The sequence below is a fragment of the Apus apus genome (assembly GCF_020740795.1).
Source record: "Apus apus isolate bApuApu2 chromosome W unlocalized genomic scaffold, bApuApu2.pri.cur SUPER_W_unloc_1, whole genome shotgun sequence".
In the NCBI taxonomy this organism is placed as follows: domain Eukaryota; kingdom Metazoa; phylum Chordata; class Aves; order Apodiformes; family Apodidae; genus Apus; species Apus apus.
The window spans coordinates 449608-463380 of NW_026248896.1; the positions used below are offsets into that span (position 1 = coordinate 449608).

Genomic DNA, 13773 nt, shown 5'->3' on the forward strand with positions numbered 1-13773 from the left:
TGGAAGGTGCTCTAAGGTCTCCCTGGAGCCTTCTCTTCTCCAGGCTGAACAACCCCAACTCTCTCAGCCTGTCTTCATTGGGAAAAATTTCAACAACTTGTACCATCAATTTCTCAAATGAGCTTTTTCACAAAACTAGTTTCATCACTACAATTAGATTTTAACATTTATGATTTTGTTACATTTTCAATGCTTAAAAGTGATCTGAAGTAGACCTGAATGAGGGTGAGGAAGAAGAGATCTGATTCATAACCATGAGAATAATCTCACTTATTTAAGATATCTTGTCAAAAAAGACAATTTAATCAGGAATGTTTTCAAGCTTTCAGAAACACTCTCCACTACAAGACTCCCAAAATCTTAACCTTGCTCTGACCGTACACACTTCAAAGTAGTAATTCTTGTAAGTGAAAGAATAAACTTTCCCCAAATACTCCCACTTACATCTCCCACACAGACAGGACCGAGTGTAGGCAGATGATAAATTGCAAGACTGTTGGGGTTGTCTCCACCTGTGGCCAGAAGGGTCCTCGAGGGGTTGAGCTCAATGGCATGAATACCACATCCCTGCTGGTTCACCATGCCAGGTTCACGATCTTTCAGAATAGGAATCTTGGTAATTTGACCAGTCTGGACATCTACTACAAATAACTGGGGAAAAAGCAGGAGATGTAATTCATTATTAAACAGATAAGAAAAACAAGACTGTAAAATATTCTCCCTATTTTGAACTGACATTCTTTTAAAGTTGGAATCCACAAATGCTGCAAGTATGGCTGAAAAATGCATACATTCCTTCTTAAAACAAATAAACTAACTTTAAAACAGTGAGTTTTATTTTAATAAACTCATTTGGTTTTCACAGCAATGGAAGAGAGAAATTTGTCATGGGAGGTTTCCCATTCAACAAAATCCTTGAATTTTTTCCCTGTTCAATACCATGACAAAAATATATTATTTTCCAGTTTTCCTGTACAACAGTGAGAAAGAGACCCACCTCAAACCAGCCAGTAAGCCCCAGGGGGCTTCACACAAGTCTTCTGCCTCACAGATATTTACCATGAAATTTTGGTTTTGTCAAACTGACAATTAATACATTTATACAATTGGAGTTTATTTTCTGGTGATACACAGAGTATAGTAACTAAATGTCCTGCCTGACTAACCTGGTAGCCTTCTATGATGGAGTTACTACATCAGTGGACAAGGGAAGAGCTACAGATGTCATCAGTGACATAAACAATGGGATCAAAAGCACCCTCAGCAAGTCTGCAGATTATACAAAGCTGAGTGGTGCAGCTGACATGCTGGAGGGTTGGGATACCATTCAGAGGGTCCTGGACAAGCTCGAGAAGTGGGCCCATGTGAACTGTAAGTTCAAGAAGGCCAAGTGCAAGGTCCTCCACCTGGGTCAAGGCAATGCCCAGTATCAATAGAGGCTGGGGGATGAAGGAATTGAGAGCAGCCCTGCAGAAAGGGGCTTGGGAGCACTGGTAGATGAAAAGCTGGACATGAGCCACCAATGTGCATTTGCAGCCCAGAAACCAAACATGTCCTGGGCTGCATCAAAAGCAGTGTGGCCAGCAGGTCGAGGGAAGTGATTCTGCCGTTCTACTCCGCTCTAGTGAGACCCCACCTGGAGTACTGTGTCCAGTCACAACGAATCACAGAATGTTAGGGGTTGGAAGGGACCTCAGAAGATCATCCAGTCCAAACCCTCTGACAGAGCAGAATCCCTTAGAGTAGGTTATAAAAGAACATGTCCAGGTGGGTTTTGAATGTTTCCAGAGGAGGAAACTCCACAACCTCTCTCTCCAGTGCTCTGTCACTCTCACAGTGAAAAAGGTTTTCCGCATGTTTACATGGAACCTCCCATGCTCCAGCCTGCACCTGTTGCCCCTTGTCCTATCACTGGACATCATGAAGAAGAGCCTGGCTCCACCCTCCTGACACTCACCCTTTACATATTTATAAATATTAATGAGGTCACCCCCCAGTCTCCTCCAAGCTAAAGAGACCCAGCTCCCTCAGCCTTTCCTCATCAGGGAGATGTTCCACTCCATCATCTTTGTGGCTCTGCCCTGGACTCTTTCCAGCAGTTGCCTGTCCTTCTGGAACTGAGGGGCCCAGAACTGGACACAATATACCAGATGCAGCCTCACCAAGGCAAAATAGAGAGGGAGGAGAACCTCCCTTGACCTACTAACCACCCCCTTTCTAATGCACCCCAGGATGCCATTGGCCTTCTTGGCCACAAGGGCACACTGCTGGCTCATGGTCATCCTCCTGTCTACCAGGACCCCCAGGTCCCTTTCACCTACACTGCTCTCCAGGAGGTCAGCCTCCAACCTGTATTGGTACATGGGCTTGTTCTTCCCCAGATGCAAGACTCTACACTTGCCCTTGTTGAATTTCATCAAGTTTCTCCCTGCCCAACTCTCCGGCCTGTCCAGGTCTCGGTGAATGGCAGCACAGCCTTCTGGTGTGTCTGCCACTCCTCCCAGTTTGGTGTCATCAGCAAACTTGCTGAGGGCACACGCCGCTCCCTCCTCCAGGTCGTTGATGAAATTATTGAATAGTACTGGTCCTAGTACCGACCCCTGAGGGACTCCACTAGACACAGGCCTCCAACTAGACTGTCCCATGGACCACAACTCTCTGACTTCTTCCTTTCAACCAGTTCACAATCCACCTCACTATCCGATCATCCAGACCACACTTCCTCAGTTTATCTACAAGGATGCTGTGGGAGACAGTGTCAAATGCTTTACTGAAAACAAGATAAACCACATCCACCGCCCTACCATCATCTATCTACCTGGTTATGTCCTCATAAAAGGCTATAAGGTTGGTCAAACATGACTTCCCCTTGGTAAAACCGTGTTGACTGCTCCTAACGACCCTCTTATCCTTGATATGCCTAGAGATAGTGCCAAGAACAAGTTGTTCCATCACCTTTCCAGGGATGGAGGTGAGGCTGACCGGTCTATACTTACCCGGGTCCTCCTTCTCACCCTTTTTGTAGACTGGAGTGACATTTGCTATCCTCCAGTCCTCAGGCACCTCTCCTGTTCCCCACAACTTACCAAAGATGATGGAGAGTGGCCTAGCAATAACTTCCACCAGCTCCCTTAGCACCTGTGAGTGTATCCCATCAGGATCCATGGATTTATGGTTGTCCAGATTGCTTAATTGATTCCTAACCCAATCCTCATCAACCAATGAAAACTCCTCCTTCATCCTGACTTCTTCTGGGGCTTTAGGGATCTGGGGCTCCTGGGGAGAGTCTGCAGCAGTAAAGACAGAGGCAAAGAAGACATTCAGTACCTCTGCCTTTTTTGTATCCTCTGTCACCAGGGCACCCACCTCATCCAGCAGTGGGCCTATATTGCCTCTAGTGTTAGTTTAGTCTGCAATGTATTTGAAGAAGCCCTTTCTGTTGTCCTTGGCCTCTCTTGCAAGGTTTAATTCTAAGCAGGCCTTAGCTTTCCTAATTGCCTCCCTACATCCTCTGACAACAGTCCTATATTTGTCCCAAGTGGCCAGCCCCTCTTTCCATGATCTGTAGACTCTCTTCTTCCACTTCAGTCTGCCGAGTGTCCTGGTTTGAGCCAGGATAAAACCAGTTTTTCTTTTGCTGATTCCTTTTTTTCTTTTCAGTGAGCTTTCTTCAACTAGCAACTGCGTGTTCTGCTAGGTTGATAAGACACTGGAATGTTTTTATAATTGCTGGGCTCTCAAGGTCGTGCCTTTGCTCTGCCGGCTCAGACACTGCGGGGGGATCTGTGGCCCCCCCTGTGTGAGGCTGGGTTAGATGAACAGCAAAACTGGCCAGAGATATTCCTTCCTCCTGCTTCGCTCTCTTGCTGCTTCGCTTCGCCTCTCTGTCTCCCTTCCTTCTTCTCTCTCTCTCTCTCTTCCGTTCGTGGCTGGCGTCTGGGAAAACACCATCTGCCCATCATCGTCGACCCATCGACCTCAAGCCCTCCTGACCCTCGTAACTCTCTGCCTTTCTCCAGGAGCAGCTTCGGGATTCCTCGAAATTGTCTCGTCTGAGGGGAGTGCTGTGGGAGTTGCTGGGGGTGGGGGGAGGCGAGAGGCTTCTACCCACACCTTTGTATAATCACATATATATATATATCCTCTCATATCACATATTAGTATTCTAATTAAAGCTGCACGGTTCAGTTTTCAATCTAGCCAAGTCTCTCTCTCTTTTTTTTGTCTCTCTCCTTCCCTACCTGGGTGGGAGGGGGAGGGGATCGAGTGCATTGTTCTCAAACGGTGACAACAATTTATTGGCGCGCAACGTGGGGCTCGAATTTTAAGCCCAGATTACAAATTCCATCTCTGATGGGAGAAATCCCTCACATAGCAATGGCAGGCAATTTTGCTGAGTTTCCTGATGGATTGAAAACTGAACAGACATTTGCTGCAATGAATCTACTGGATTTTCTTTCAAGCCTGCAGCTGTACATGTGGTATGCAGCTGAGAGCATTCTGCTTTTTGTGGCTGCTCTTGTGATCGTTTTATGGTTTATTGCTAGAACTGTAGCCATTATCAACTGTATAATCACTGGCCTGGTGATTTTAGGGATTATGATACTGTTCTTTATGGGGGCACTGTATGTGTACAGCCACAGTACAAGTTCTAGCTGGTCCAACTTTAAACCTCTATTTTCTTTCAAGCTGAATCTCCCAGCTTTTGATCTGAATAGCATTGTCACAGTAGGGATGTTTTTGCTGAATGTTTATAATGTAATGTGGATGCGTAGGGCCAGATGCTGTTCTACTCACTGCCACTCCCCCACAGGCAATGTTGCTGCCACTGCTGCTGCCAACACCACTGCTGCCAATACCACCACTCCTGCTGCTACAAAAACAACTGCTCCTACAGAGATAGAGTCCGATCCATCGCAAATCAGGCTAGTTGATCCTGTGACCAGGAGCAAGGCAAAGGCAAAACGCTCCACCCTTTTCACCCGCTCCCGTCTGACACATCCAGAGTTCCTTAAAGCAGCAGAAGGTGAGGGTGAGGAAGAAGAGGATTCTAAATCAGTTGATGGAGCGGGTGCCTCACAAACAGATAAAAAACCAGACCACTCTCAAACAGATAAAGAGACAGCAGGCCCTCCTCAATCAGATGACGACAACGACGACCTTGTCCAGCCTTACTCTATGAAAGAACTGCGCCTCATGAGAAAGGACTTTACCCGCATTGAGGGTGAGGGAATTCTTCCATGGTTGCTCCGATGCTTTGATAGTGGGGCTGAAACCCACAACGTGGACGAGAGAGAAGCCAAGCAGTTGGGATCCCTGGCCAGAGATGCTGGTATTGACAGAGCACTTAGTAATAAGGTGGGAATTACCACCCTGTGGGACCGACTTCTTTCAGCTGTGAGAGAGAGATACCCCCACAAGGGTGACATCGAATGGCGCTGGAGCAGAACACCCACTCTTGAGAGAGCCATCACATACTTGAGAGAGATAGCTGTGCGAGAAGTTATCTATGATAAAGATGGACTTACAAATCCTGATGATGTTGAGTGTGACACACAGATGTTCCGGAGATTTGCTCAGGCTGTACCAGCAGCACATGCCCATATATTCTCCTTCATGGGATGCTTTGATGAAGGCGCAAGACCAACTGTGCGTGAGGTGGCTTTCAAAGCACGATGGTATGGAGACATCATCTCTGATTCCCTTCAGTTCCAAACCTCAGCCATTGAAAATGTGACTGACAGAAAGAATAGGATGCCAAATGGATGGGGAAGTAAACCCCACATTCTCCCTAGAGACAACTGGCCACGTGTTGCAGTCATTAATAAGAGACCTCCTGCTATGAGACAGCAGCGAGGAAGACAGGACTCACTGCGACGCCACCTGTGGTCTCTCTTGAAAAATCATTTTAAAGAGGACATGAGAGTCTGGGACAAGAAACCCACTGATGTTCTCCAGTTGCGTGTACAAGATCTTCTAAACAGAACAAAGCCAGGAGATGGTTCTTCCAAGAAGAAGGTTGCATCGGTCAATAATCAGGATGGTTCATCGAGTTCTAATGCTCAGCCCTAGAGATGCCCTGCCTCTGGCCAGGAGGAGGAGAGGGATAACCGAGATTATTGGACTGTGTGGATTTGATGGCCTGGAACATCAGAACCACAAAGATATAGAGCTTTGGTGGACACTGGTGCACAGCGCACACTGGTGCCGTCGAATCATAAGGGAACAGACTCCGTCACTATCTCTGGAGTGACAGGAGGTTTTCAACAGCTGACTGTTGTGGAGGCTGACGTGAGCCTTACTGGTGAGGAGTGGCAGATGCACCCTATAGTGACTGGCCCAGATGCTCCGTGCATCCTTGGCATAGATTATCTCAGGAAAGGATACTTCCGTGACCCGAAAGGGTACAGATGGGCTTTTGGTATAGCGGCTGTAGAGACTGAGGACACTGAACAGCTGCGTACTTTGTCTGGCCTTTCAGATGACCCTTCTGTAGTGGGGTTGCTGAAGGTTGAGGATCAACAGGTGCCAATTGCCACTTCAACGGTGCATAGACGGCAGTATCGCACCAACAGAGATTCAGTGGTCCCTATTCATAAGCTGATCCGGCAATTGGAAAGCCAAGGTGTGATCAGCAGGACCCATTCACCCTTCAACAGTCCCATCTGGCCAGTGCGAAAGCCTGATGGCGAGTGGAGGCTGACAGTGGACTATTGTGGCCTGAATGAAGTGACACCACCGCTCAGTGCTGCTGTACCAGACATGCTAGAACTTCAGTACGAGCTGCAGTTGAAAGCAGCTAGGTGGTATGCCACTATGGACATTGCACATGCATTCTTCTCTATTCCTATAGTACTAGAGTGCAGGTCACAGTTTGCTTTCACCTGGAGGGGAGTCCAATACACCTGGAATCGACTGCCCCAGGGGTGGAAACACAGCTCAACCATTTGCCATGGACTGATTCATGCTGCACTGGAGAAGGGTGGAGCTCCAGAACACCTGCAGTACATTGATGACATCATTGTGTGGGGTGACACACCAGAAGAAGTTTTTGAGAAAGGGAAAAAGATCATCCAAATTCTTCTGGATGCTGGTTTTGCTGTGAAAAGAAGTAAGGTCAAGGGACCTTCACGAGATCCAATTCCTGGGAATCAAGTGGCAAGATGGTCGTTGCCAGATCCCAATGGATGTGATAAATAAAATAACAGCTATGGCCTCGCCATCAACTAGAAAGGACACTGAAACCTTTTCAGGGACTGTTGGTTTCTGGAGAATGCATATTCCATGTTACAGGGAAATTGTGAAACCCCTCTATGAGGTGACCCGAAAGAATGATTTTAAATGGGGTCCTGACCAACAGAAAGCTTTTGAGCAGATTAAAAAGGAGATTGTGCAGGCAATGGCCCTTGGACCGGTTCGAACAGGGCCAGACATCAAGAACGTGCTCTACACTGCAGCTGGACACAATGGTCCCAACTGGAGCCTCTGGCAGAAAGCACCAGGGGAGACTCGAGGTCGACCCTTGGGATTCTGGAGCCGGAGCTACAGAGGTTCCGAGGCCAACTACACAACAACTGAGAAGGAGATACTTGCAGCATACAAAGGAGTTAAAGCTGCTTCAGAAGTGATCGGCACTGAAGCGCAGCTTCTCCTGGCGCCCAGATTACCAGTGCTAAGATTCATGTTCCAGAATAACATCTCTCCTATTCATCATGCCACCGATGTGACTTGGAGTAAATGGACTGCTTTAATCACCCAGCAAGCTCGAATAGGGAAACCTAACCGTCCAGGTATTGTGGAAGCAATTACAAACTGGCCAGAAGGCACCCACTTTGGAATGCCACCACAAGAAGTGGTGAAACGAGCTCAAGAAGCTCCACCATATGATCATCTACCAGAGACTGAGAAACAGTTTGCCCTTTTCACCGATGACCCTGTCGTCTTGAAGGGAACCGCCAAAAGTGGAAAGCTGCCCTGTGGAGTCCTACACGACTGGTTGCTCAAGTAGCTGAAGGAGAAGCTGAATCAAGTCAGTTTGCAGAGGTCAAAGCCATCCAGCTGGCCTTGGATATTGCTGAGCAAGAGGGGTGGCCGAGACTCTATCTCTACGCTGACTCGTGGATGGCAGCAAATGCCTTGTGGGGTTGGCTGAAGCAGTGGCAGCAGAACAACTGGAAGCAAAAGGGTAAACCTATTTGGGTTGCTGACCTCTGGAAGGACATTGCAGCTCGAATAGAGAAATTGGTGGTAAAAGTGCGTCATGTGGATGCACACGTGCCTCTGAGTCAAGCCACTGAGGAACATCGACACAACCAACGAGCAGATGAGGCTGCTCAAGTGTTCCAAATAGACTTAGACTGGGAACATAAGGGTGAGCTCTTTCTAGTTCGATGGGCCCAGGATGCTTCAGGTCATCAGGGCAGAGACGCAACATATAAATGGGCTCGTGATCGAGGGGTGGATCTAACCATGGACACTATTGCGCAGGTGATCCACGATTGTGAGACGTGTGCTGCAATTAAGCAGGCAAGACGGTTGAAACCTTTGTGGTATGAGGGGAGGTGGTCAAAGTACAGGTTTGGGGAGGCCTGGCAAATTGACTACATCACACTGCCTCAGAGCCGCCAGGGTAAGCGCTATGTGCTTCCAATGGTGGAGACAAGTACAGGATGGTTGGAGGCATATCCTGTGCCTCATGCCACAGCCAGGAATACTATCTTGGGTCTTGAAAGGCAAATTTTGTGGAGACATGGTACTCCAGAGAGAATTGAGTCAGACAATGGGACTCATTTCAAAAATAGTCTTGTTACTGATTGGGCTAAAGAGCATGGTATTGAGTGGATCTACCATATCCCATACTATGCACAAGCCTCAGGGAAAGTTGAAAGGTATAATGGTCTGTTGAAAGCCACCCTAAAGGCAATGGGGGGTGGAACTTTCAAAAATTGGGATAAAAATTTGGCAAAGGCCACCTGGTTAGTTAATACCAGGGGATCCATCAATCGGGCTGGTCCTGCTCAATCAGGCCTTTTGCATACTGCAGATGGGGATAAAGTCCCTGTGGTATGTGAAAGAAACTTGTTGGGTAAAAGTGTCTGGGTCTATCCTGCTTCAGGCAAAGGTAAACCTGTCCGGGGTATTGCTTTTGCTCAGGGACCTGGACATACTTGGTGTGTAATGATGGAGGATGGTGAGGTACAATATGTACCTCAGGGTAATTTGACGTTCGGAGAGAATCCTTGATTTAACAATTGTTAAGGTATAGAGCCTGTACATAATGTATGGTATGGAATAAGGGGTGGAATGTCCTGGTTTGAGCCAGGATGAAGCCAGTTTTTCTTTAGCTGATTCCGTTTTTTCTTTTCAGTGAGCTTTCTTCAACTAGCAACTGCGTGTTCTGCTAGGTTGATAAGACACTGGAATGTTTTTATAATTGCTGGGCCCTCAAGGTCGTGCCTTTGCTCTGCCGGCTCAGACACTGCGGAGGAATCTGTGGCCCCCCCGTGGGAGGCTGGGTTAGATGAACAGCAAAACTGGCCAGAGATATTCCATTCCATATATCTACGTAGGCTCAGGGGAAGGTCGGAGATGACAGAAGAAAACTTCCTTCCTTCCTGCTTCGCTCTCTTGCTGCTTCGCTTCGCCTCTCTGTCTGCCTTCCTTCTTCTCTCTCTCTCTCTTCTGTTCGTGGCCGGTGTCTGGGAAAACACCATCTGCCCATCATCGTTGACCTCAAGCCCTCCTGACCCTCGTAACTCTCTGCCTTTCTCCAGGAGCAGCTTCGGGATTCCTCGAAATTGTCTCGTCTGAGGGGAGTGCTGTGGGAGTTGCTGGGGGTGGGGGGAGGCGAGAGGCTTCTACCCACACCTTTGTATAATCACATATATATATATATCCTCTCATATCACACATTAGTATTCTAATTAAAGCTGCACGGTTCAGTTTTCAATCTAGCCAAGTCTCTCTCTCTTTTTTTTGTCTCTCTCCTTCCCTACCTGGGTGGGAGGGGGAGGGGATAGAGAGCATTGTTGTCAAACTGAGTCAAACGGTGACACCGAGAAGTTCCCTCTCGTGGCTCACTTACTTGATTTCCTACCCATTGGGATCCTCTGATCTTGAGCTTGGAAGAAGTGGTCGTTGAATGTTCACCAACTATCTTAGGCCCCTTTACCTTCTAGTACCCTGTCCCATGGGAATTCCCCTAGCAATTCCTTGAAAAGGCCCAAGTTGGCCCTGCTGAAGTGTAGGAACGTCATCCTTCTTGGTATTCTGTTCCTTCCTCACAAGACCCTGAACTCCACTATCTCATGCTTACAGCAGCCAATGCTGCCCTCAAACTTCACCACTTCAACAAGACCCTCTTTGTTAGTGAATATAAGATCCAGCAGTGCTCCCCTCCTAGTTGGCTCATCCACCATTTGCATCAAGAAGTTATCAATGCACTGGAGGAACTTTCTGGACTGTGAATGCCTGGCTGAGTAGGCCTTCCAGAAAATATCTGGTTAGTTAAAATCCCCCATCAGAACCAGGGCCTGTAATTGTGAGGCTGCTTTCAGCTGCCTGTAGAAGGCCTCATCAATTTCCTCATCCTGATCAGGTGGCCTGTAATAGACCCCCACAACTGTATCACCCATGCCAACCTGCCCCTTAATTCATACCGACAGACTCTCCACTTGCTCCTCATCAGCCCCTGGACAGAACTCAATACATTCTAGTTGCTCTCACGTAAAGAACTATTCAGATTTTAATTCTTGTTCTATCTGGCACCTTTGTGCTGTAGTGTGTTCTATCAAGATCAATATAAAAAGAAAATTTATCTTGATAAGCATGTACAGAATTATGGATGAGTTCAATCTGGAGTACGCAGCCTGCCTAGTTGAGTGTGAGTTTGTAAGGACATCTATAATACAGAAACTAACTCTCTTACTTTTTTTTTTAATAGGAGCTGGGAGCTGTGTCCCTAGATGGGTATTTTCACCTTTGGAAAACAGAGCACACACTATCAAAGGTTCTTTTCTGTTTGTTGATGTAACATTTCAAAAATTGCCTAGCAGTTAAGGCTGTTCATCATTCTTCATCTCCTTTAAATGCCTGAAGAAAGAGCAGCAATGTTTGTAAAACACTTTAAAGCTTTACGTAAAATGAAATGTCCAAAAAATTAGAACTTGGGGAGAGAAACTCCTCACTCCCCTTATTTTGGAGGGTAGGAGATACTCTTAACTTTCTGCCAGTGCTGGGTGAGCTGAAGTGAACCATTCCATAGAGTATGAGGGATACTTGATTAGCAGTGTTCATAAAGGAAGTTGCACTTAGTTAAGTGGAATTGCAGATCAAACCCAGAAATATCTATGCTAGTGTATGAGGTTAGCTTTTTCAGCTGAGAGATCATGTCTGTATGCACCTGCTGAATGAATAAAAGCAGCTTAGAAAGATGTAAAACAATTTACCAAAATGTCCATTGTTCTTTGCATAATATTTGGCTTCAGCCTTTATAATCTCTGTTTGGTTCAGATAAGCATCCAATCTCCTTCAGATTATTTTTTTTCTCTGGGTCAGGTTGTTGCTTTTCTCTTAAAGTTCTGTTGTGTTGAACTTACTTTTTAGCTGCATGTTGGTTTTTTTTCACTGCAACTTCCTTGAACATAGCTTACAGAATTTTTCTGTTAACATTTTGCTTTTTTCTCATAATGTGTTGATTTGTCTTTCCTCTGTTTCCAGTTACTTTCCACAAAGTTGCCTTACTGCAGGGAGAATGTGTGTTTGGCTTATGGTCAGGAGTGGTCTGTGTATGCAGTAGGATCACAGGCACATGTCTCCTTTCTGGATCCCAGACAGCCTTCTCACAATGTGAAATCCGTCTGTTCCAAAGAACGAGGCAGTGGTAAGAAATTTGTCAAAGGGTGCTTCAAGTGGTTTGCTTGCAGAAGTAGCTATTAAGACTGCAGTAAGATAAGCTTTTAATAAATAGAAAGGGTTTTTCATGTGATAGACTAAATAATTAACAGTATATATAGGTTTTGCTTTTATGACAGTATTCCTTGGGCAACCAATAAACAAAACAGCAACTCTGAAATCTAATTACAGACATCATTAGTGCTTTTATGATAAACTAAATTCTACACTATCCAAATATTACTGAACTTTTAAAACTGGTTCTTTACTTATTTTTTACTGTGTCTTATTCTGTTTTACTTCATCTCAAAGCAAATCCAGACTTCGTACCACTGTAAATACTATCTTGTCTGCTCTGTGCTATCATATTGGGAGTCTGTGCTGTGAATGATTCTTGCTTTGTAATTTTAAAGCCCTGTTTAAAGCTGTTTTCCTTTTCTGATGTGGACTCAGTATGTCAAATTGAACCTTACACAAGAGCCAAGTGTGAGGGCTTGCAGGGTGCATGGTCCCAGAAGCTTTTCTTCCCATATTCTTTATTTTCAAGCATAGAATCATAGAATCATAGAACTATTCAGGTTGGAAAAGCCCCTTGGGATCACCGAGTCCAACCATCATCCCTACTCCACAAAGTTCTCCCCTAAACCATCTCCACCAACACCACATCCAAACGACCCTTAAACACATCCAGGGATGGTGACTCCACCACCTCCCTGGGCAGCCTATTCCAGTGTCTGACCACTCTTTCTGTGAAAAAAAAATGTTCCTAATGTCCAGCTTGTTGAAGCCCAGACCATTAACATTAACCCAAGCATACAATCTATCCAAGTCTCTCTGTAGAGCCTCCCTATCCTCATGCAGATCAACACTCCCTCCTAACTTGGTGTCATCTGCAAACTTACTGATCATACACTCTATGTCCTTATCGAGATCATCAATAAGATGTTAAACAGAAATGGTCCCAACACTGAGCCCTGAGGAACACCACTTGTGACTGGCCCCAGCTGGATTTGACTCCATTGACCACCACTCTTTGGGCCTGACTGTCCAGCCAGTGCTTGATCCAACAGATCGTGTGCTCATCCAGGCCATGAGCAGCCAGTATTTTTATGAGAGTTCTATGGGGAACCGTGTCAAATGCTTTTTGGAGGTCCAGACAGACAATATCCACAGCCTTTTCCTCGTCAAATAGTCGGGTCATCAGGTTATAAAAGGAGATCAGGTTTGTCAGGCAGGACCTGCCTTTCATAAACCCATGCTGACTGGGCCTGATCCCCTGGTTATCCTCTAGATGTCTTCTAATAACACTCAAGATGATCTGCTCCATGACCTTCCCTGGTACCAAGGTCAGACTGACAGGTCTGTAGTTTCCCAGATCCTCCTTTCTGCCTTTCTTATAGATGGGTGTTACATTTGCTGCCCTCCAGTCCATTGGGACCTCCCCAGTTAGCCAGGACTTCAGGTAAATAATGGAAAGTGGCTTGGCCATCACGTCTGCCAACTCCTCCAGCACCCTTGGATGTAGCCCATCCGGTCCCATAGACTTGTGTGCGTCTAAGTGGCGTAGTAGGTTTCTGACCACTTTCCCCTCCTGTTGCCAGCATGCCTGGTGTCCTGTAGATCAACCCATAATCAAAGAAATCAACGTCCTGCCGGTTACACCAGTCTCAGAGCCAGGAGTTAACAGTTTCCCACACTATATAAGCTCGGTGTAAGGTCAGAGATCACGGAAGACAAATTCCTTCATACTTCTTCTTCCCTTCTCTTCTGTTCATGGCTGGTGTCTGGGGAGGACTCCATCCATCCATCACTGTTGATCCCTAGGCTCGTGTATTCCTGACTCTCATAACTCTCCCCTCAGCTCCTATCTCTGGGCCGTTT

General features: G+C 46.3%; 1 protein-coding gene across 2 annotated transcripts in view; it reads right to left on the minus strand.

The window, feature by feature from the left end:
• Positions 1–13773, minus strand: part of LOC127396384 (DDB1- and CUL4-associated factor 12-like) — a 71702-nt gene that overhangs the window by 31530 nt on the left and 26399 nt on the right. The window contains exon 3 of one of the 2 annotated variants that reach the window (XM_051644006.1): positions 445–651. The exons of the other annotated variant lie outside the window; for it this stretch is intronic. Within the exon in view, the coding sequence (XP_051499966.1) occupies positions 445–651 (207 nt within the window). The remainder of the gene's footprint in view (positions 1–444; positions 652–13773) is intronic. 2 annotated transcript variants of the gene reach the window in all.